Below are 25865 nucleotides of genomic sequence, written 5' to 3' on the forward strand. Positions count from 1 at the left end.
GATGAATCAAAGGTCAAGTTTTGTGTCATCTAGAAGGGATTTCTTCTTCTCAGACACACTATGATAATTTGTACTGCTCACATCTTAACTACCCCTGTATTTAGTTTATATCCCCTTAGAGTTTCTAATTTCCTTGTGGTCAGGGAATGTCTCAAACATTTTGACATTGCCCCCAGGAGCTTGCATAGTGCTGCAGTCCACAGAGTAGGTGCCCCATACAAATTCAGTGGATGATTATTCACTCATGCATAAAGGCAAGCAGGCACTGAATAAATATTGCTTGAATGAAGGCCTGCATTAATTTAAAAAAAAACAACAACGTGGTTTTGGCACAATGGTGAGGCCCAAACAAAGTGGATTTGTCCATAAACTGGGTTTGTCTCACAGGGGCCCTTCATTGTCCTTGAAATACAATTGACCCAACTCTCTGCATTGTGAATTGATATGGCACATGCTTGATAGAGAGATATGCATTGGAATATCAACAACGTTTGAGGGGCTTTATTCCAGCCTGTCAGATGCATGTGGAAGGAGAAGGACAGTTGTAGTCTTGGGAAAGAAAAAAAAAACAGCCATGCAACAAAGGATGCTCATATGACATTGAGTCAAGCATTATAATGAAAGAAAATGTGATAACTTAATTGATCAATTCTGATGTGGGGAGGGAAGACCAGGCACTTCCTCTGGCAAAGAAAGCTATGATGCCTAAAAATTGTCCCTTTGCTAGTAAAAACATCATGTACTTTTAATGGTTATTATAAGTTTTTCAAGTCCTTGTAGAAGTGTTCTTGACTGACACAGGTTTCACATTTCCAACAAATTCTTCCTCTGATTTTGACTGGGGCAATCTTCAGTTAACAGGTCAGATAGTGAGGCTGGATGTGATACCATGCTCCCCTAAGCCTGTGGATCTACTCTCTAACATCACAAGGAGCATCTACATCTTTCACTTTTTTTTTTTGCTAGGTTTGCTCTGTGAGAAGATACAGGAAAAGTACATGGGCCTTGGAGCTTACCAGACTTAATTTAGAATCTTAGCATCTCCACTTACTAGCTAGATATTAATGAGTTTGGGCTTTTCTTATCTTGAAGCTGAGGATAACAGTGTTATCAACTTATTTGAACTATGTCGTTGTCGATATTATCATTATCATAATCATTATCATTCTCATCACAGTGGCTAACATTTAGTGACCACCTAGTATGTATCAAGAATTGCTCTAAGTGCTTTATATGGATTAGCACATTTAACTCTTTCCACACATATTAATAAGGTATATTATTATCCCCATTTAAAACATCTAGTGTAATGCCAGACATTATAGGTACATGAATGTTATTATTTAATAAGAGTTGTTATCTTTTAGACTAAGTATGGTCTAAAGAGTGTTGGTTTAAAATTCTGTCTCAAAGGAAAAACATTCTAGAATGTTATCACCAAAAGGAATTAAACTTGAAGTTGATATAGTTCAGTGTTTTCTATATTTTTTAAAGCCAGAAACTGTTGTTCACATGATCACTATATCAAAAATATAAAAGCAAAGCTATTCTATTTGAATCGGGGTGGGGGACTTGAGCCCTATCGGACAACTCATCTGTGCCCAGGATTCTGAGGAACAGTGTGGAAATCACTGATGTTGTCCTTTCCCGGTATACGTACCTAGACAGGCAAAGCTATTTATTTTGTTTATTGGTATAGACCCTGAATTATAAATTAGATCTCCTCTCCAAGAACAGTTGTTTTTTATGAGACTGCAATATGTGATGTAGCTGTATAATTATTATTTGCTAAAATGTACTGAGTTAAAGATGAAAAAGCACCTTCATATACCTTGTTATATTTGAACTTCACAATTCCTGTGGTGGGCATAACCTATTACTTCTTGTTCACCTAAAAATGCTGCATAACATATAAATTTTGGTGGGGGGGAGGTCGGGAGGAAATTGGTGCAGCTGGGAATTGAGGTAGGAGAAAAAAATATCAGAGACCAGAAATGTTGGAAAAGGGTGATTCTTTGAGATAAGTTAACACACTGGAGTTGGCATTTGCCCAGAGGGTAGAATGGTAGAATCTGGCTTCTAATGGACACTGTTTAAGTAGACAGGAGACAAAGCCTGGGGCTGGTGTGAGATGCATAAATCAAGAACCTTGAAGGGTAAATCCTCAGTGGGTGACTAGGAAAAATCCACTCTGCAAGAGAAGACTTGCCTATCAGTCTCAACTCTAGATAGCGAGTATGGCAGAGAAAAGTTTGCATTCCTGAAAGCTTAGGGCCTAAATTTATTCTACCCGTGTGGCTCAATCCTTATGCCCCAAGGCAAAATGTAATTTAAAGTGATTTTGGGTTGATAGTTCCCTCAGGCACCTGACAAAAGCAAACACAGATGCTCTCTGAAGAAATACAATTTTACAGCCCAAACCTCAAATAATTTCCACAGATTAAATCCTAAAAAATATGAGCTCACAAATAAAAGACTCACTCAAAACAAAAGAAAATAAGTCCTCATGCATGATACTCAGCAAAACAACAAACTGTAAAATCAGATGCTGACTTTACTTTAGTAAAGTCGGAAGACTGAAGATACTGGAGTTATCTGTATAAAATATGTCTAATGTGTTTTTAAAAAAGGAAATTAAAAGATGAAAGAATAAGAGACCACAAATTTGATCAAGGAGACTGAAAAAGAAAGAAATTGAATTCTAGAAAATAAAAATGTAAGTAAAATAAAAATGATATGTATGACTGAAACAGAACATGACACTACTTGAGAGAATTAATAAACCAAAAGATACATCCAAAGTTAAACAGAATTCAGCATAGAAAAAAGCAAGGGGAATATTAAAGCAAGTCTAAGAAACATGGAGGAGAGCTTGAGAAGGAAGGAATAATGTTTATCTAGTTAGAATTCCAGAAAGAGAGAATAGATAAAATAGTGAAAAGAGAATGTTTGAAGAGAAAATACCTGATAATTTTGCAAATTGATAAAAGATTTAATCTTTAGATTCAAGAATCCCAAGGAATCCTAGGAAGAATGAATAAAAATAAATTCACACCTAGATACCTTAAAGTTAATGAATACAAACAAACCCCCATCCCCATCAAGCAAACAACCAAATAAAATAGATCTTAAAAGCCACAGAGAAAGTGTTTGTCACATACTAAGAAATGATGATTAGGTTAACAACTGACTTCTCAACAGTGATAATAGAAGCCAGAAAACAATGGAATATCTTCAAAATGTTGAGGCAAAATAACTCTATACCCAAAAAAGCTATTTTTCAATTAGGAGGGTGGTCAAAGGACATATTTAGATAAATTGAAATTGAGCACAGTTACTATCAAAATATCTTCATTAAAGGAACTTATAAAGGATACATTAAGAAAAATAACTATCCTAGAAGGAATGTCTAAGATTGAAGAAGACTCTTGGGCAAAGAAATATTAAACATGTGGTTAAAAAAGTATGCGTCAGGAAGCATGTTCAAGAACATTTCTTGCAGCATTGTTTGTAATTCAAAACCTGCAAATAACTCAAATGTCAATTTGTAGCATAATGGATAAATTTTGGAATATTCATGCTATGGAATATTATACACCATTGACAAATAAATGAAAGATAGCCAGAGACATTAACATGGATGAATAGAAAAAAAACACCATGGAAGATATTACAGTATTATTTCACATGTGAAGTTCAAAATGGGCAAAACTAAATAATCTATAATTTAGAAATACATACCTATGTATGGTAAAACTATAAAAATATGTAAGGGAGTGATTAACAAAAATTAAGAGAGTTGTCTGATGGCTGGGAGGAGGATTCATTGGGGACCTGTAATAAAGGGGTACTGATAATATTGTATTCATTTTATTTATATATTCATATATATTCATTTTATAAATCTCTTATGTATCATAAATTTTGCAATAAAACAATTATAGAAAGACAAGTCATATAAGAAAGCAGTAGAAAGAAGATTCAGGATCAACATGGATAAAAACCTTCAAGAAGGAACAACTTTAGCAAGTTTGTATATTAGGGGGAAAAAATGTGAAGCATGGGATGGTCCAAAGTTTCCTAGTCCTACTCTTCTACCCCCTTGCCAGCTTACCTTTGCATATTGCCAAGGCGTGTTCTCATGTATGCTGACATATAATAAAAACGTCTCATGCTTTATTGTTTGGAAGTCTTTTATTCTTTTCTTTCCTGGTGTAAAATTTTATTTGCTTTTTCTAGGTCATAACTTTTGTGCTGAAGGACCTAAATGTGGTGAAAACTCAGAGTGCAAAAACTGGAATACCAAAGCTACTTGTGAGTGTAAGAATGGTTACATCTCTATCCAGGGAGACTCTGCCTACTGTGAAGGTAAGTGAACTATTTAATAAAGTCAACTTGTGAGAAATATATTCCTGGTAGACATGGTTGAAGAATGAAAGCCTTCACTTGGTTCTGGTCCTATGGGATCCTATAAAATATTATACCAACAGTCTAGGATATTCTCTTCTTCTGACTTATCCAGGCTGCTAAGTAGCATGTAAAAGCAAGACCTTTCAATCACCAGCAAAACCATAAACACCCCGTTTTATGTTGTCTTATTTGGGTAGATTGTCTTCTTCAATTTCAGTTAAATGTTACATGGTGGATCCTCTTTTTGAATGGATGCTTTGATACTAGCTTATACCCAATTGCCATCATCTTCACCTGCCAAGGGCAGAGTTTTTTTTCAGTTGTGTTGCCTAATGACTGATTCATGTGTTGCTAATTCCCAAACTCTACTAAAAGTCCCAGTGACAGATGGACTCATAACTTTGGCACATGGATTGGTATAGTAGGTTGGTGGCCTCAAGCATCATCACCCTTTTCTACTTTATAGAGCAGAGCAACTCCTCTGTCTTATGTGAACCCCTCTTTCCATGCTCAGCATGCTGGGGCAAGCATTGCATACTCCTGTTCCTTTAATATACCAGAGGATCAGGGATTAGTTCTGACCCTGGATTTACATGTACAGTGCCCTAAAATCTGAGCCCATCCATTTCTACAGTGCTCACTGGCTCTCTCCCATCAGTTTAGAGAAATTCTTACAGGCAAATTGATGGCTAGGCTGTTTTCCGTCCTGGTTGGACCTAATTATTCCTGTCGTCTTTACTAGTATATTGAATCTTGGTGTTCTGTTAATTAGGAAGGTAGATGTCTTGACTGGAATAAATGCTGCAAAATCTTGGTCACTCTCCTGCTGATTTGGTTCTCAAGTGGGCCAGGTATTGTCAAGGTAAAGACAGTTGACGACAATAAATTCCTTTGCATTCTTCTGTTTTGTGTTGTTGATCCCTGCTTAACTTTTTGGTTTTGACTAAAGACCTCTTCAGTTGTTAAGGAAATGTTTCTAATTACTGTTAGTGTTCAGAACCTGGTAGGAAGCCTCTGTTTTTCATTTCTTTTGGAAGACTTTCTTTATTACTGCTCTGGTTCTCATTAGCAATATAAGTCTAACTAATAGTTAACCCCCGACACACACACTTTTTTCTACACTTTTTTTTCCTTTTGCTTACCTGTATAGATTTGAACTTGATTTGGGAGACATGCCACGTGGGAGGGTGAAGTTGCCCTTTAGTTGTGAACCTTTTCATCTATCCATTAACGTCATGTTACTCATTTGTCAGTTTTGAGGAAGAGGACTATTAATTTCAATACTTCACATTAACATTTATTTTTTATATCTTACCTTATGCTATTTTGTATTTTTTGTCAGAAAATTACTGTAATTTTAAAAATAAAAAATGTGAACATTTTCCTCTCCATTTAACATGAAAAAAATGCCACAAGCCAGGTAATGGTCTAAAAAATTTGTTTTCTTACCTTCTGCTATATGTGGGGAGAGACTATGAACAATTATAAAAATGATAGAAGGAACCTCAAAATAATTTGAATCTTGATCCTACTATTTGCAGGTGTTTTAGTTGTCTATTGGAAGCAGTACACCCACCATTCCTGGCTTCCCTTAGCTATTGAGACCTGGCAGAACCTGGGAGGAAATTGCTGGTACAAATGCTGTTTTGGGACTCTTTGATTTCCTCCTCATTTTTTGTTACATAGAATCAATTTTATGAGGTACCATTTGTGGTATTATGCCTACCCTTTGTGTGTGAGGCCTTATTTTATTGATTATGTTGAGTGATCTTAGGTCTGAATCCCTGTTTTCTCGAACATGCTTCGTAACTCGTTGTGTGCGCGGGGCCTTGGGTCAGTGTATACTGTGGTACCACCTTGAGTCATGGTAATGTCCTTGGGCTTTAGACATTTTTCTGTGATCATGGAGACATTCCACAATTCCAGAGGACATGTTCATAATGAGAAGGATAGCACTTAAGGAGAAATGACTAAACATTAGAGCCCATTTACAGTCTAAGAATAGAACTCAGGGACTAAAACAGGGGTGAAATACTGGGCATCTGAATGGGAGGCACTGAGAACCAAGTAGAGTTAATATCAACGTTTAGAGCAATCGCCCTCCTCTCTTTTCATTCAGCCATCTTCAGCACACTTGGGCTTTGGGCTTATTTTCCTGTGGTTGCGTGGTGGCTGCCATAGCCCCAGACATGATGTCCTCATACCAGCATCCCAAAGAAGGAAGGAAGGGGCAGGGGTTAAAAATCTTCTGTGTGAGGTTCTGTGGTTTTTTTTGTTTGTTTGTTTTTTTGTTTTTGTGATGATCATATGGTTTTTATTCTTCAGTTTGTTAATATGGTGTATGACATTGATTGATTTGCATATATTGAAGAATCCTTGCATCCCTGGGATAAATTCCACTTGATCATGGTGTATGATCCTTTTAATGTGTTTTTGGATTCTGTTTGCTAGTATTTTGTTGAGGATTTTTGCATCTATATTCATCAGTAATATTTGTCTGTAATTTTCTTTTTTTGTAGTATCTTTGTCTTCTTTTGGTATCAGGGTGATGGTGGCCTCGTAGAATGAGTTTGGGAGTGTTCCTTCCGCTGCAATTTTTTGGAAGAGTTTGAGAAGGATAGCTGTTAGCTCTTCTCTAAATGTTTGATAGAATTCACCTGTGAAGCCATCTGGTCCTGGACTTTTGTTTGTTGGAAGAATTTTAATCACAGTTTCAATTTCATTACTTGTGATTGGTCTGTTCATATTTTCGATTTCTTCCTTGTTCAGTCTTGGAAAGTTATACCTTTCTGAGAATTTGTCCATTTCTTCCAGGTTGTCCATTTTATTGGCATAGAGTTGCTTGTAGTAGTCTCTTAGGATGCTTTCTATTTCTGTGGTGTCTGTTTAACTTCTCCTTTTTCATTTCTAATTTTATTGATTTGAGTCCTCTCCCTCTTTTTCTTGATGAGTCTGGCTAATGGTTTATCAAGTTTGTTTACCTTCTCAAAGAACCAGCTTTTAGTTTTATTGATCTTTGCTATTGTTTTCTTTGTTTCTATTTCATTTATTTCTGCTCTGATCTTTATGATTTCTTTTCTTCTACTAACTTTGGGTTTTGTTTGTTCTTTCTCTAGTTCCTTTAGGTGTAAGGTTAGATTGTTTGAGATTTTTCTTGTTTCTTGAGGTAGGCTTGTATAGCTATAAACTTCCCTCTTAGAACCACCTTTGCTGCATCCCATAGGTTTTGGATCATCGTGTTTTTTTTTTTTTTTTTTGCTTTATAACAAATTTAATCAGTTATACATATACATATGTTTCCATATCCCCTCCCTTTTGCGTCTCCCGGATCATCGTGTTTTCATTGTCATTTGCCTCTGGGTATTTTTTGATTTCCTCTTTGATTTCTTCAGTGATCTCTTGGTTATTTTGTAATGTATTGTTTAGCCTCCATGTGTTTGTGTTTTTTCCGTTTTTTCCCCTGTAATTCATTTCTAATCTCATAGCGTTGTGGTTAGAAAAGATGCTTGATATGATTTCAGTTTTCTTAAATTTACTGAGGCTTGATTTGTACCCAAGATGTGATCTATCCTGGAGAATGTTCCATGTACATTTGAGAAGAAAGTGTGATCTGCTGTTTTTGGATGGAATGTCCTATAAATATCAATGAAATCTATCTGGCCTATTGTGTCATTTAAAGCTTGTGTTTCCTTATTAATTTTCTGTCTGGATGATCTGTCCATTGGTATAAGCGAGGTGTTAGAATCCCCCACTATTACTGTGTTACTGTCAATTTCCTCTTTTATACCTGTTAGCATTTGCCTTATGTATTGAGGTGTTCCTATGTTGGGTGCATATATATTTATAATTGTTATATCTTGTTCTTGGATCCCTCGATCATTATGTAGTGTCTTTTCTTGTCTCCTGTAACATTCTTTATTTTAAAGTCTATTTTATCTGATATGAGTATTGCTAGTCCAGCTCTCTTTTGATTTCCATTTGCATGGAATATCTTTTTCCATCCCCTCACTTTCAGTCTGTATGTGTCCCTAGGTCTGAAGTGGGTCTCTTGTAGATAGCATGCATATGGGTCTTATTTTTGTATCCATTCAGCGAGCCTGTGTCTTCTGCTTGGAGCATTTAATCCATTCACATTTAAGGTAATTATCAATATGTATGTTCCTATTACCATTTTCTTAATTGTTTTGTGTTTGTTTTTGTAGGTCCTTTTCTTCTCGTGTTTCCCACTTAGAGAAGTACCTTTAGCATTTGTTGTAGAGCTTGTCTGATGGTGCTGAATTCTCATAGCTTTTGCTTGTCTGTAAAGCTTTTGATTTCTCTGTTGAATCTGAATGAGATCCTTGCCAGGTAGAGTAATCTTGGTTGTAGGTTCTTCCCTTTCATCACTTTAAATATATCATGCCACTCCCTTCTGGCTTGTAGAATTTCTGCTGAGAAAGCAGCTGTTAACCTTATGGGAGTTCCCTTGTATGCTATTTGTCGTTTCTCCCTTGTTGCTTTTAATAATTTTTCTTTGTCTTTAATTTTTGCCAGTTTGATTATTCTGCATCTCCGTGTGTTTCTCCTTGGGTTTATCCCGCCTGGGACTCTCTGCACTTCTTGGACTTGGGTGGCTATTTCCTTTCCCATGTTAGGGAAGCTTTTGACTATAATCTCTTCATATATTTTCTCAGGACATTTCTCTCTCTCTTCTCCTTCTGGGACCCCTATAATGTGAATGATGGTGCATTTAATGTTGTCCCAGAGGTGTCTTAGGCTGTCTTCATTTCTTTTCATTTTTTATTCTGTTCTGCAGCAGTGAATTCCACCATTCTGTCTTCCAGGTCACTTATCTGTTCTTCTGCCTCAGTTATTCTGCTGTTGATTCCTTCTAGTGTAGCTTTCATTGCAGTTATTGTATTGTTCATCTCTGTTTGTTTGTTCTTTAATTCTTCTAGGTTTTTGTTAAACATTTCTTACATCTTCTCGATCTTTGCCTCCATTCTTTTTGCAAGGTCCTGGATCATCTTCACTGTCATTATTGTGAATTCTTTTTCTGGAAGGTTGCTTATCTCCACTTCATTTAGTTGTTTTTCTGAGGTTTTATCTTGTTCCTTCATCTGGTACATAGTCCTCTGCCTTTTCACTTTGTCTATCTTTCTGTGCATGTGGTTTTCCTTCCACAGGCTGCAGAATTGTAGTTTTTCTTGCTTCTGCTGTCTGCCCTCTCAGGTTCTGTGTTTTTAAGTTTGAAGAAAGTCCTTCCTAGAAGGTCCCTTGTAACCTCCTTGCCTCTCTCTCCATGCAGAAGTCTTCTGCTTATTTTTCAGACCACATTACATCCTCTCCACCCTGAGACCAATGAAATGACTGTCATTGGTTTGAGCTAATTGTGTCCAATCCCCGGATTTGGAGTAGGGGGTTTGCCTTCCCATAGACTAAATGATCTTTGCCCTGTGTCTGAACTAATTAGAGTTGTAGCAATAGGAGGCACGTGTATGGATGGTTTTGGGTGGGCAGAAAGCTATGTATACTACATTCTTTTATGGTAAAATTTAGCTTATGGCCATTTACCCAGCTCTGTCTTCAGAATTTTCCTCTGGGATGCTCACCACATGCCTGCCTGGGTACTAGAGACTCTCAGAGGCTGAGTTCATTGTTTCACTATATCATAGAGAGGAGTAGATAACTTATGAACTGCTTCAGGCAAGTTATTTTTTTACTCTGAGCGAGTGGAGTGAAAATGACCCATATTTCACAAACCACGATGAACAAGACTGGCTTGCAAATTAAAACAAAATATTACACACATTGTCCAGACTAACTTGAAAAACCTATTCAGGCTTTCAGTGGAAAAAGAAGCACAAAAGACTTTCGATTTTCTTAACTTCCTAAGGCAGTAGCAGAGATATAGTGTATTAAGGACTCCTGCTCTGCAGAGACTGCTGTGGAAATTGCCATAGCGAAGATATCCGAACTCCTGGCCAATCAATAGAAGGTAAGAAGACCCTTTGTCAGCTATGATACAATTCACAGGAGTTCGTTTCATTTTGCCTCATCTGACTCGAGCAGGAACATTCCCCATTTTGAGAATTGCTGTAGTTGGACTTTGGTGTTTTATGAATCTGATCTACTGAGGCTTTTTTACCTTTGGGATGACATTTTGAATGGGTTGGTCTTAAATGGTTTCTGATTCATTAGCTTCAATTACAGGTAGTGTCTGAGGAAAGTACAGCAGTTGGGGTCTATTTGTGATCTTCTTGAATTTGGAGTCTATATAGAGTCTCATAAACTTTTTCTTCCTGTAGTAAAAAGTTACGTTGAAGAATAAAGAACAATGTGATGCATATATATCATGCAATCTGCCAGGCATAGAGAGTACTACAAGTAGCATTAAATAATACCTCCTACTTACAGAGTGCTCTGAATTTTTCAAACTCCTTTTATATATATTGTACTCTTTCAGCCTTCAGTAAATCTCTGAGGAAAATGGTAACATTGGCCACATGAACTCCATTTTGCAAGTGCGGACAGAAAGACTCAGAGAAATGAAGTAAAGATAATACTCAACTCATTTCTCCTCCAGTGCTTTATGCCCTGACTTATGCTGCTCCCTTCCTCCCCATCCCCCACCCTGTTCCAGTGTGGTATTGTTCAAAATATTTGCTGTCTCCTTCATCTAATGAAATCTGAATGGATGTGAGATGTGTACCATTTCATAGTAGATCTAAGAGCTATTACAGGGTTCCACCTCTTTCTCATCAACCTGCATTGTTCCAGAGCAGGGCCTCTCCTTTAGCTAGGGTCCCAGAATGAAATCTACATAGAGCTGTGTGACAGCTGACAGGTGGTGAACATGTGGCATGAGTGAGAAATAATTGTGTAAATCACTGAAACTTTGGAGGGTGCAGTTAATCTGTTACCGTTGTGTGACTTAGCCTAAGCCTGTTGGTACACCTGCCTGAATTAGTTGACCCACATCTTGTAGTTTCAGAAGGATACCTCCAACTCATCGCTCATGACTGAAAGTAGTTTTTTATGGAGCAAGCATTGAGAGTTACTAGAAAAAGTATGAATTGTATGGATCATTAATAGTCTGCTCTGGCCCTGCTGCCAGGTAATAGATATTATGCAGACCGCAAGTTGTAAATCAGTGCTTTATTATGGCCAATTCCAACGTGGGAAATTGGATTTCCCAATTAAGATGATGATGAGACCATGCAGGTCAAAAATTTAGCAAATTGTCTGGTATTTACTAGTGATTTAGTGGGTCACAACAGTTATCATCATCAACTTATATCAGTGTTTATGAGGATCTTTCTTGGAATTGGAAGAGTGTGTACTCATTGAGACCCGTACTTTGAGAAAGTGGGCTTCTCATGTCTGCATCTTTTGGGAGAATTGGAAGGTAGCAGGGGAGAGTGTTCTTAGATGGAAGGACCAGGTTTTATCAGTCCTACCAGGAGCATATTTTTAGCAGTGAGGTACCAAGTATAATAATTTATAAAGATGAAGTTATTCCTTCCTTGGAAAAACACAAGTGGAGCTGAATTCAAGGATGATATGTCGTGGAACAAAATGAGTTTTATTGGTTTGAATTTAATAATGTCATGTAACAAAACTACTGAGATGTCTGAAACACAGCAACTGATTAGCAAGGTGATTTATAACTCTTTTCGCATGACTGGCAATGATGACAAAAGGTCTGACCCTTAGAGTGTTAAGAGGCTGGGAAAGTGGCAGAAAGGTCAGAGCTCAAGTGAAAGAAGATACAGAAGAACTAAGGGAGTAGATATTTTTTGGATGCAGAGGCTAGAGTGAGTGCATTGCCATAGAAACAAGCCCCTGTGAATTCCTGATGAAGAGAATGCATGGGAAAATGGTGAGTATGCTTAGTTATACTTCTAATTCTCCAAGGATTAATCAGGTAACCCTTGTTTTGAAATTTTATAAAATGCACACGCCTCATGATCCACGTAGCCTAATTTATGCTCAAATCTGGGCTTCAGTCTCCTGCTTTGGACAGCACAGGGGTCAAAAGCCTCTTTTGGATTATTCATGTTAGTAAAACCTGAACTCTAAGCTCCTGCTCAAATTTATTTCCAGGGGTTCAGAATGTTTGAGATAAGAATACCTCGGGGTATCCTTTTTCTCCCCTTCTTATTTAGCCTGCATGACTAATGGAGAGATCTTCTGGTATTCAGATATCTGGCAACAATCTCACTGCCACCACTGCCCTCACCTCCCCCGTCAGACTTCCCAGGACACAGAGGTCTCTAGCCATTGCTTTGCTTATGATAACCCACTTGCCACTTTCCTCCTAGCAGGAGATAGAGACGAGCTTTCTTCCTGCGCCTGGCTTTTCTTCACCTCTGCTGCTTTATTCCCAAGGCTGCTTTACAAAAGCATCTACCCCTGCTCTCCCACCTACTTAAACTCTTGCCTCTTCTTAACGACATCCCCCCACCCCATCCCTATAACTTTCTTTTTGGAATTAAAACAGCAAAAAATATAGCCTAAATCCAAACCTTGGTTATTGCACTTGGGTTGAACCACGGGGTTATTTTTTCAGCTCATTACTTAGGAAGGAGCCCCAGTCAAACCAACTGGGGCAGTGGTCAGGACCAAAGGTTAAAGTAGCACTTGTCTTTTTTGTTGTTTTATTGTTGTTCTTGTTTTTCAATTTAACCATGTTTTGAAAGATCATTTATAAGATATCTGGAATTTTTAGTTATTTCTTCATGATAAAAATGTCCTGAGTGTTGATTAGTTTTCTAAGCCAGCACATAGAAGCCAAGCGAACTCATCATGTAGCTGAACTATTGCACCACAGAGCTCTCCTGAGTTCCAGGGTTCTGAGAACAGAGGACCATGTATTGGGTTCGTCAAAAGTTCTTTCGGGTTTTTCAGTAGAATGTTATGGAAAAAACCCAAGTGATCTTTTTGGCTAACCCAAACACTTTTCTCCCAATCTCAGTTAATGACACTTTCATCCATCCTGTTGCTGAGGTCACTAGATGGAGAAGTCATCATCAATTCCATGCTGCCTTCACCCACAACATCTGCTACATCAGGAAGTCTTGGTAGTTTTACTTGGAAAATGAGTCACGAATTGACCCATGTCTTGCTCCGCCTCTAGTCCAAACCTCCTTTATCTCATGGCTTGTGATTGCAATGCTGTCCACTCTTGGCCCCCATAATCCATTCTCCAAACATCGATCAGGGTGAGCTCTTAAAATGGTAAGTCATACTATGCCACTCTTCTGTTTAAAATCATCTGATGGCTTCCATGCATCTTAGAATAATGTCCAGGATTGGTCCTGTGTAAGGCACTGTGTGAACTGGACCCTGCCTACTCCTCTGTGTTTGTCTCGTACCACTCTTTCCTGTGTTCTCTCTTCTCCCATCAGGTTCTAACTCCTTGTATTCCTCCAATAGGCTTGTGCAATAGTTCTTACTTGGCCCTAGGATGCCCTTCACCTAGATCTTTGCAAATCCCCTTTCCAGTCATCATTTAAGTTGTAGCTCAAATGTCACTCTTTAGAAAGGTCTCCCCTAACTACCCTCACATAATTAGCCCTGCTCCTACCCTCAGCTCCTCTATATCATTTTCATTTTATTTAATTATTTTATTTTCTTCATAGCACTTTCTGAAATTGTTTTCTTGTTTGTGTTTTCCTGTTTAAAGGTTTATGATCTGACTTTTCCCTTTAGAATAAAAGCTGCAGGAAGGCAGTGATTTTATTTTATTCACTGTATCTCCAGCACTAGAAAAGTGCTTAGGATGTGATGGGTACACCAAACTGTTTAAAGAATAAATGAATGAATGAAAGTCTCTCCCCACTTCGTGCCTTTCTGTATCTGACACTGCTTTCTTGAGTCCAATTTGTCTTGTTAGTGTTGATCAAGGGCTACCACTTAGAATCTGTATTTTGGGGGCTGATTCTGCTCTTTTTTTTGCTAATACCCCTGACGCTGCCTGCTCACTTCATTCCATGTAAACTGCACTTCCATTATTTGCTATAGATTGACTTTCTTCACCACATAGCAAGAGAGAAATTGTAGCTCTTTCTTAATTTTGATAAGAAGAGCATCATTTAAAAAATTGTTTTAGTCAGTTGCTTATAGAAAAAGAAAACATTCTCCGGGATTCAACAAAATAGAAGCTTTTGTTTCTATTCATATAGGCTTTGAAATGGATGCTCCTGGTTGGCAGGTGGCTTTTCTCAAAGCTGTGATTCAGGGACCCAGGCTTCTTCTCTCTTTGGCTCTGCCATGTGCAACGTGGCTTCCAAGGTTTCCATGGTAGGGGAAAGGGAATGGAAGGTGATGGCCGGGAGGCTTTTATGGACCAGTCCTGGCCACATTCCACGTGTCTCAAACTTAGTGACTCACCTTACCTAACTGCAGGAGAGGCTGCTAAATGTTGTCCAGCTGTGTGCCTAGGAAGAAAAAGAATCTGTTTAGGTCAGTAGTTTTCCAGTTTTGCCACAGTTACTAAGTGATTAAAAAAAATCTCTCCCATTAATTTTATGCCTCTTACTTTTTGTTTATTTCCTGAATCCCCCCAAATGTACCTCTGGTTTCAACTGATTGTAGGAAAACTTGCTCACTTGGAAACCAGACAGGATTTCACTATCTTGCTTCCCCTTTCTTGTTTGTGTTATCTCCAGACTTCCCCATGGCCCTCACTGTATCACCTCATCTGCAATTGCTCTATCCCTGATACACCTCATGTCCCGATGTGACCCATCTCTTCTTCCTTCCAAACAAAATTTACAGCTTCTCATGTGCTACAGTTCTGAGGTTTATGCTAGGAGGAAAACAATTCATGAAACAAGTTTACACACATTTGTAAATGATTGATATCCATATAACATTCCCAGAGGTAAATGTATTCTTAAAAGAGGTGCCTGTTAATTAAGAAAACCCCCAAACTGTTAAATTTCAAGTAGCATAGCAAAAGAGAGTGAAAAATTAAAGTCACTTGAATGTGGGAGAGAGAGCTCTTGGCAGGAGAACTAAGCAGGTTGTCCGTGCCTCAGGGTTTGCCTTGGTAGTCAGCTATCCTCAAATATTCCTGCTTTGTAGAATTTTCCTTGACTCCATTTTTTTTTTTTTTTCTTGAAAACTCCCAGGGCAGTGATATAGTGAAAGAACATGAACTAAGGATACGGAGATCTTGAGTGATCCTAGCTCTACCCCTTACCAGCTGGGTGATCTTGGAAAGTCACCCAGTTCTTTTGTATTTTGAATTTCTCATGGTCCAAACAGGACTTTTAAACATCTGCTAAATAGTACTGGTTGCTGGTGCAGGTTAAATAAGGTGTTGAATGTGAAAGTATTCAATATTTTGTAAATGCTAGAGCAGTGTAGCTCTGTACTGTGACTTATTGATGATGATAATTACATAATTATACATTACGTAATTATTCATCGTTATAGTAACAATAAATATTTTCATCTTTGGCAGTGCTTGGGCTAGAACTTGGCCTTCAGGTATTTAGGGTTGAGATATACTTACACACACACATGCGTGTGCACACACACACATACACACACACACACAGATTATATATCTAACTGTGATGGTTAATTTTATGTGTTAATTTGGCTGTGCTAAGGGAAGGCCAGACAGCTGGTAAAACATTTCTGAGTGTGTCTATGGGGGTGTTTCTGGAAGAGATTAACATTTGACTCCCCTTACCAATATGGGCAGGAGTCATCTAATTCATTGAGGTCCCGGATAGCACAAAAGAAGGATAGATTCCTCCTTTGCCTTGAACTAGGACATCCATCCTTTCTGCCCTGAGACAGTAGATCTCCTGGTTCTCAGGCCTTCAGACTCCAGGACTTATAACAGCAGCCTCCTGGTGTACATGTTTTTGGACCTGGACTCAGTTATACCACCCACTCTCCTGGTTCTCCAGTTTGTAGATGCCATATTGTGGGACAGCTAAACATCCATAGCATAACATATGTGTTACAATGTCTGTATGAGGTATTGAGCCAATACCTATAATAAATCTCCTTTTATGTATAAATCTACATGAGAATGGAGATATGGCTGGTGGTCAGATGGTGAAAAGCATTGTAAGCATGCTAAGGAGTCTGAGTTTTATTCTGTAGGCCAGTGTACACCCATGTAGGATGCAGACATAACAGCAGGTGAGAAATTGGATCCATTGGGGTATGGAAAAAATATTAGAACTTTCATTTAAGTTTATTTTCATCTCATACTTTAAATTTCTATTTTGGTATAAGTTTTATAATGTACATCATATATTAGTATAATAACACATATATGTATTTTATTAAATAAATATTTTCACATAGGAGGTACATGCCCCAAATTGGTATCAGTGAAGATACATGATTAAAAGCAGAGATCACCGCTGTAGGCCACAGAGAATTTAGTGGGGGATCTGAGGTGGGGAGGACATTATTGAATTGATACGTTAGGAAAGTCAATCTCATAGCCACATGGAGGCAACGCTGGCTGGGGAGATGCTGGGGGCAGAGAGCCAGGTTAGGTAACAGTGCTTCCGTAGTGGTGTCTTCATGGCTTCTCAGACTTGGCCACAATGGATGCCGAGGAAATAAAGCATCATTAAATCAAAGAAATAAGCTTGTCTGGCCTTGCTTGGTATCTTTCCTCAAATCCTTGCATACATGTTCCATCTGATTCTTGACCATGACTTCCTTCTGAGATCTGGGTGCTCCAGTGTCTGGCATTTTCCCAGGTGAATCTTCCTTGCTGTGCTCTTTGGTGAATGTATCAGAGGGGCTGGATGGTACACAGAGGCAAAGCCTGCAAGGATGGTCTTAGATTATTTTCCAATGATGTACTTTCACCTTTGACTTACTGTGCAGTAATTTAAGACTTCAGAGTGTCTCCTTGAAAGACATTATGCATATATTATGTTATGTACAGTCCTTAGTATTTTTATGTAGCAAAAAAGGAAAAAAAAAACAATAGAAAAAAGAAAGGAAGGGGAAAAAAATCCCTCCTCACTTTCCAGGGACAAGTCAAAGTTTTAGAGCTTTAAATGGAAATGGGAATTTAGTAGACTTAAACATTTTTGGTTGTTTAAAAAATATACACCTCTTGTTCTCTTTGTTATGGAGGGGAGGCTGGCACACCATTGTAGAGCAATTATACTCCAATGGAGATGTTGAAAAAAGGAAAAAAAAAGAAAGTAAAACATTAAAATATATATATATATAATTTTATATATATATATATATATATATATATATATATATATATAATATTATATATATATACCTCTTGGCTATCTCCAAGATGCCTAATATCTAGACAGGACTGAGAAGAATTCAAATCAGTGAGTTTTAATTGTGCCCTTGGTATTGTGGCTGGTATAATGCCTACTGTGGCTTCTGCTTTGTTATGAAGCTTGCCTGGGAAAACAAGAATTGTACACTCAGAATAATTAGGGAAGAATAGCAGGGGGATAATAGAAAGATCTGACTTAGATTAAGTGCAATTGAATTAGAAATCCTGGCTTTACCATTATTTTTGTGAACTTAAGCAGGGAACTCATCATTCTCCATTCCACTTTGTAAAATTAGTGTGCCAATTTTTACCTTATTAGTCTCTTTTAACAACTGTTATAGGAACTCAAGTGAGCAAAAAGGTCTAAGGTAGGATCTAGTACAAAATCGGATTTTAGTTAAATGTTACGTTTAAGTGTGATAAATGCTCAATTAGACATAATTCAGTCTTACAATCTATGGTTCAGGATATGCGTCAGTGAGTAGTAAGGAAGAGGCCATCTAATTCCTGGAACTAGCAGGAAAGGTGCCATAAGAGGGGGTTTTGCAAAGTTGGGATTGATTGGGAAGGTAAGTAGGGGGTGCTATGGGACATTCAAGCAGAGACATTAGGATGAGATTGAGTTAGTGAAACCAGTGGGAGGGTAAGAAGGAGATCAGTGTGAGAGTTGGGAGGAACAACATCTTTCAAGATCTGGAGGTACAAGAGAGCAAAGGCACACTTTGTTTGGAACCCAGGGTGGGAGATGGAGAGTGGTGAGTGCAGAGGGAGGCATCCTGTAAGCCTGTGAAGTTCAGGGTCCACACTGAACAATGGGAAGTTGCTGAAGGGTTTAAGAAAGATGTAATAAGGTCTGATGTGTATTTTGAAAAAGCATTCTGGCTGCAGTGGGGGACGGAATATAACAGCAAGGCAGGGACTCCAGCTGTCAGTCTGTTGGAGTCATCTAGGCAAGGTGTCGTGGTGGACGTGGAGGTGGAAAAAAGGGCAGGAGGTGAAATTGGCAGGATTGGTTGATGGAGTGGATGTGAGGGGTAGATTGGATATTATCTGAAAAGTGGAATTAGAATCAGTTCTCTGGCTGCTTCATCTACAACACAGCAAACTCTAATGGCTGACTTAGTGGCTTCCTCCTCTGGGCTCTGATAGTATTTTGTTCAGACTTGTATTAGAGTGCCTGTCACATAAGATGTTAATTACTTTTTTTTTTAAACAAAAAACTTTATTGCAGAAGTACACTTCAAAATTTGGATGGGGGGTAGAAGAGAAAAAGGGATGGTGAATGCTGAGGAAAATAAAAGAGGAAGAGCCCACCCCTCTTAATTACTTTTTAACATATTTTCTAGGTAAAGAGCTATTCAAACTTCAGGGCTATGTCTGATTCATCTTTGTATCCCCAAGACCCAGCCTAGGGCTGGAACATGCTAAATATACAGAGAATATTTTCTGAATGAACCGATGAATAAATGGAGTCATGATTCCACATGAATAAACTTCAGGGCTCTATGGCGTCTTTCCGTGAAGGTGTTTAGCGTCTCATAGAGAAATCTTGTTAATTCCTTTGCCAGTTTTAAAGTGGAAAAAGCGACCTTGACATGTGTTCCAACTGTAGCTTGCACATCTTTACAAGAGCCTTCCCCTCCTTTTATAGTATTGAAAAGATTTGCAGAAAGCTCAGTGCTAGCTAACAGCTTCTGAGGAGCTGCTGCAGAGATTCAGGGACTTCTTCCCATTCACTTCTGGCTGTTTATCACTTTTCTTGCTGCTGCTGAAATGCTGAACTTTGTCTTTTGTTGTTGACACCTGGCTCCTCAAAAATCTAATGGGAACTTTTCTGAGCCAAACGAAAGGAATTTGGTGTAGCAGATAGATTAGAGTTTACCTGTCAATGCCTCCAGTATTGTGCAAACTTAGGTTTTGCAGTTGACTGACAAAGTAATTTATTCGTTTAGGGTTGGGAAGAAAGAAGGGAAATGAGCATTCAGAATTTAAGATTCATGGGGGCTGGAATTGTTGCTTGTTTTGTTCACTGCTGTATCCCTAGCACCTAGGACAGTGTCTGGAACAGAGTGGCTACTCAGTTAAGTATTTATTGAATAAGTGAATGATTGGTGGTGGGAAATGGTAACCTCTCAAGTATTTGATAGTTTTCCTTTGTCCAGAAAAGCTTAGCATTTGTGCTAGGCAAGTCTTTATACTTGTTATCTTATTTAATCCGAACTGTCTCTACTTGGTTAATAAAGAAACCCAACATCACACATCACTGCTCTGTAGTAAATGACAAAGACAGGACTTAATCTAGGGTCCTCATGACACAAAAAGTAACGCATAGCCCGATGGCATGATCCAGAGGAAAAATAACTCCAGTTGATTCCTGTTATACTTTTTTTTAATTTGCCAAGACACATCTGACTAGGTGTCCATTTTCTCCAGTTCTAGTCTGTGCCAAATTTCTTACACAGGAGTAATATTATATTTCTGACACCAGCACAGCATTTTGTGGTGGGCAGGGTAAACAGAACATCCTTTCTCAATTGCAGACAAGCTGTGATAAATAGTGATTCTCAGGATGCTTGGGGATCTTTAGTTAGCTCTCCCTTCCTGGGCTACTCTTCTGCAAATCCATGGGAGACTGGGCAATTTCTCTCACATCCAGGTTTTATTGGTCTGGGGTGTAGGCAGTCAAAGGGAATCTGTTTAATGTGAAGTTTGAAATGCTTACATTTCAAAAAGATAAGTGGTTTCAGTACTTTTTCTGTTCCCAATATCTCAATATACTTCCACAAAGTGGATTTTTTTGCAAAGCCTTTTTGATGAGTTGCAACTCATTAGTAGCGAATGATTATCTACTATTATTCACTAATGCTGTTCCCGTAGGTGATCAAAATTAGGGGCTTCTTTGAGTATTCTTGGATATATCTCAGTGCATTGCCTGCCTTCTTCCCCAATCCATCGTGAAGAGCTGGGCCTCGCCTGAGGATGCAATTGAAATCCACCACTTATTATGTAATTAGTTCTGGTATAACTTCAAAAGTAGACTTTTCTTGTTAGCGGTTATGAATATTATATTTGAAAGTGAAAAACTCAGCCTGAACACTATACACACACACACACACAGAGTGTTCAAGTTGTTTTTTTTTCACTTTTGAACATAATATGTAATATATTTTAGTATAGATAATAAATGTCCACATACAGTAATTGGCCAAAGCACACTGGAATTTAACTGGTTACCTAGTGACAGCTGGGCAGTTTGGTTTCTACATCCCCACACAGCTTTGTGGCTATCCACTGGTCACTGAGTATTGAACCCCTCTTGTTGAAGATCTGGAAGGATCATCCCAGTGTTGCAGCTGTGCTTACTGTAGCATTTGTAAAGTTTATTCCACTTGTCCTAAGAAGGGAGGGAAAAATGATTCCTTTGCTCATATATGTTTCAAACATGTTGCATACCAGAGATCAAAATTGTATTCAATGCTTTAAAAAGCCCTTAGAAAACTGTGTTTAACCTAGCATCTGTTCAATTTATTTGTACGTGAAATCATCTTAACACATGAAATCTCTTATCATTCCATGAAACTAGTGTTTTGTGGAACACATTTTGGAAAGTGGTCCCTAATGTGTTTTACTACCTAAATTATAGGCTCTACTAATGTTTACAAATCTGGGGATTCCCAGAAATTTCTGGATATTTATATTACAAGTGTCAAGGTTTCATACTATGACTCAGGTGAGTTGTAAAAGTTTAAGAAATCTTCTTTAATGTGAACTCCTACAAAATCTGTTTTTTCTCTTTAGGGATTTGTCTAACCTATGCATTACAAATCTATTTTTTTCAGAATAATAATTAAGAAAATGGTTCATCCTGTTCTTTTCCCTCATTTGGTAAAGTTTGGGTTTGATATTGCTGAATATGTGATCATTAAGCGTATGTATGAGTAGAATAAATATAACAAATATTTGTATAGTGCATTGTAGTTTATCAAGTGCTTTAATATATTTTATTTCCTTAATCTTCTATCAAATGCTGTACAATATGGATTGTCATTTTAAGACTATTTTATAGATGAGAAACCAGGATCCTCTCTTAAAACATACTCAAATTGCTTTTTGAATCCTTACTGGACACAAGGCGCTCCTATTAGCATGGAGAGTAGACTCCAAGAGGTCAGGGGTTTTTGTCTGCTTCCTTCACTGCTAAGTTTCTAACATCAAGCCTCACCTGGAATGTAGAGGCTCATCTGTTGTAATGGTTGGGTGCACCAATGAATGAATAAATCGTAGTAATCATTGCTGCTAATATTTATTAATATATTTTATATAATTACGTGCTTTTTCATCTTTTTCATATTATACCCTAATAAAAATATTGATATTCTCATTTTACAGATGAGGACCTCAGGCTAGGAAAAGTCAAGTGGCTTGCCTGAGGTTACCCCATTAGTTAAGTAGTGGAGTTAGATCGCTTAGCTTCTATAATCCTAGTTCTTACCTCTGCAAGAGGGAATTGAGGCTCAGACGTTATAATTAAACCTGTATCTTTTTATACCTAAGCCAGCTGTTTTTATACAAAACCACATCATTAGGTCGAATTCAGCCCCTTGGTAAGCAAATAATGATGTTGCTGTTGCCACTGCTGCCAGTTACCATGTCTTCAGCATCTATTCATTGACAGTCTGTGTGCTTAGCATCTTACATGCATTATTTCACTTAATTCTTACAACTCTACAAGCTAAGGTACTACTTTTATTTTCATAAAACCACAGCTTGGAGAGGACAAATGAGTAACCCAAGGTTACTCTGTTAATAAATGATATGCCCACAACCCTAATCTCAGACTGTATTTGTCTCCATGACAAAAACACAAAACAAGAACAGTGACGACGACAACACCACCAACAAAAAAACAGAAGAAACAATCAGAGGAACTCAATGAGCTGTTTTACCTGTTTTTACTTTCTCTTCTTATAGTGGGTCCCGGGAGCATAATTTGGATCCCTTAGGTAGGAAACAGTTTGGGCAGTTTTTATTTCACAGTCCTAGACCACGCAGCTAAGGAACGCCCTCCTGGATTTCCTAGATCCCTTTCCTAGTCTCTCCCAAATGGAGACCTTCACGGAAGAACCTAGATGAATAGCAGACCTGAACCTATCACCTTCCTGCTCTCATGCTGTCATCCCCTTCCTCCATCCTCCTCCTCCAAGACCCAGGAGTCCTCCCCTTGGCTTCCTTCCTTTCTCCTTAGGTTATCCTGCAAAGTCAGCTCCTCTCGTTTAGCTGTCTGCTCCATTTCCCTTCTCTTTCTAATCCCACCAGTTTCCTCATTTTCTAATTATTATCCACATTATTGATGCTTAGTGCATAGTGTAATAGGACATTTTGTTTATAATGGCCACAGGTAGTTACACTTCAAAATGAATGAATGGGATTCGGCAGGCCCCTCCATCATATTTACTGGAGGAAGACAAAGGGTTTAAATTAACGGATTAATTGGAAGCCTCTTAGGTGCACTTAGTTTCTGGTTGACTGAACCAAGTTCTTCTCTTAAAAGGTCAATGAGTTTTTCCATAATTTTTAGCTGCTCTGAGAAAGGAACGGTAAATCTTTCTGTTTACTTGCTTTATAAATCTTCCTTCAGCTCATTTAGTACAGGGCCGAGCATCGTAGATCCATGGCTTTCTTCTAGAAAAAGAAAAACAAGCCATGTTAACCTAAAAGGAAACCTGGTCTACTAAAACTATAAGAAACTGTAAATGTCAACTCTTCCTGACTGGAAGATATAAGAGAGTGTGTGTGTGTGTTTGTGTCCACACACACATACACATGTATATACATATATATGTTTTGAAGAGTCATACCACTGGGCCTGCTGGTATTATGTAAATAGCATATTTTACCATATTTTCCAAGGGAAAGAAATAATCTTTTTATTGAAGTAATATCTACTTTAACCCAGGCACCTTAGAGTTGGAAATAATAGAAAACATGGTCAAACTAGTTAATGATGTGCTTGGAGACTTGGAATTTTTGATTATCTGAGGGGAAATCTTGGGAATCCTTGTGTGCCCCTTTGTTGCTGAAAAATCTTTCAATTCCTGAATCCCTTTTCTGGCCTTGGAGTGCATGAGGTTGTGCTCCTTATTGATTTCTGCTTGGTGACTGAGGTTACCCACAAGGCCACCAGCTATTCTTGGGCATCAATTCTCAGCCTCTTCTTGTTTATCATGCTAGGTGTGTATGGTCAGGTTGAGGCTCATTGCCTCTAGTCATGTGTACATGGAAACACAACTTTGGAGGTGGTTTTTGTGCCCTATTGTTAACATTTGGGTTTTTTCCTCCCAAAGTGGTACCCAGCAAAAGAAGAATGGGATCTTCTTAAAGTCAGAGAGGGTGTCTTATTCATTGATGCAACTCCAACACCTAGTACTGCTCATGGCACACTGGTTAGAAACTGTTTTTTCTAAGTATTTGATGACTTAAAATAGATGTGTTTGAATCACTAAGGCTTTAAGTATTTTGGATAGCTGACCTCTCTTCGTCCCTCCCTTTCTTTCTCTGAGTTTACTGAGCACTTCTTATTCTCAGATACGCTGCGGGCACTAAGACTACCAAGAAAAGAGATCAGCATCTCCTGACCTCCTGTCTCACGTTAGACATTGGTTGCTTTTACACATGTCCTCTTATCTAATGGTCACAATACACTATACAGTAGATTTTATATTCCTCATTTTTAAAGATGAAGATATAAATTCCAGAAAGATTATAGCTAGGATCGACATTTAATTCAGCCTGTGTATACACATTCATTTATCCCTGGGGTTCCTGAATGCTGCTGAGCAGCAGAATCTCCTGGGAAGTTTGGTGAAGATTCAGTTTCTGGGCACCCTTCCTGGACCCAGAGTCCATGCACAATCTTTAGAGACCCTAATTGCTGAGAGGTTTATGATGTATCCCTCATAGATAAGTCATTATTTTTGAAAATAAAATTATAAAGTAGGTATAAAGAGGTCCTACAAAGTTCTTAACTTTTCTTGGGATGACTAATGTATAACTTAAGAAAGATTACATATCAATTTATCTTGAATTTCATACTCTTGCATGTACTCTCTCTCTCTTTTTCTTTTACTCCTTTTGCTTTCCTTGTGCCTTACCCCATAGTCTGACTATTGGATAACTCAGCAATTCCCAGACCATGGGATTCTGATGCACAACTGTGGAGCAGTTCACTAAATATTTTGGGTTCTATGCCCTTCTAGGCACTAAACATTTGCCATGGGACATGTTCTGGCCAAGGAGTTTTAAGCTGAAGTCATGTGTGTTGCTTCCAAGCCAGAGTATTTAATTTCTGTGTAAGAACCTCCCAAACCCCTTGGCAACAGCAATCCCAGATAAGGGCAGTTTTGTTAGCCTAGATTCCTGAGTATTACAGTAATCTGCACCCACCTCCTCTGACCTGCACTGGACATGTAATGTGAGTTAAATTAACTTTTGTTGTCTTTAAGCTACTGAGATATGGGATCGTTTGTTATCCCAGCAAAACCTGTGGTAGCCATATGTGGAAACTACCATTCTATATTATACAAGACACTTGAAAGTGAGTTTTAAAGGCTGAGTAGTATTTTACCAGGCAGATAGGGAGGAAAAAGGATATCAGCCAGAGGAAATGCAGATGTATTTTGACACCTTTATTTATCAAATTCTTAATTTTTGTCATTTTAGAAGTGATTTTAGAGGATTGTGTAGAAGTTGAAAAAACAATTTTAGTAGGGACCATGAATTCTCAGCTGGGGATATCATAAGGTCCATCAAAGGCATTTGGGTATGACAGAAAATAGGCTGGAGAGAGGGCACGATGTGATGGTGAAATGCAGTTGAGTAGTTTATTATACCTAGAACATGAATTAAATGTGGGGAAGTGGTAGAAAATGAAGCAATTTAAGTTAATAGTGGCCTAGAGTACAGCCACTATGGAAAACAGTATGGAGATGCCTCAAAAAATTAAAAATAGAACTACTGCATGACCTAGGAATTCCACTCCTAGGTATTTATCTGAAGAAAATAAAAACACTAATTTGAGAGGATATATACATGGCTATGTTCATTACAGCATTATTTATCGTTGCTAAGATATGGAAGCAACTGAAATGTCCATCAGTGAATGAATGGATAAAGAAGATGT

At 38.1% G+C, this 25865-nt stretch overlaps 1 protein-coding gene across 3 annotated transcripts in view; it reads left to right on the forward strand.

Annotated features, from left to right (window-relative positions):
• Positions 1-25865, forward strand: part of NELL1 (neural EGFL like 1) — a gene marked incomplete at both ends in the record, with an annotated part of 913276 nt that overhangs the window by 222655 nt on the left and 664756 nt on the right. For all 3 annotated transcript variants that reach the window (XM_082626303.1, XM_082626304.1, XM_082626305.1), the window contains one exon: positions 4240-4368. In XM_082626303.1, coding sequence (XP_082482429.1) covers positions 4240-4368 — 129 coding nt within the window. The remainder of the gene's footprint in view (positions 1-4239; positions 4369-25865) is intronic.

This window comes from Mesoplodon mirus, assembly GCF_964341445.2.
Source record: "Mesoplodon mirus genome assembly, chromosome: 7".
In the NCBI taxonomy this organism is placed as follows: Eukaryota; Metazoa; Chordata; class Mammalia; order Artiodactyla; family Ziphiidae; genus Mesoplodon; species Mesoplodon mirus.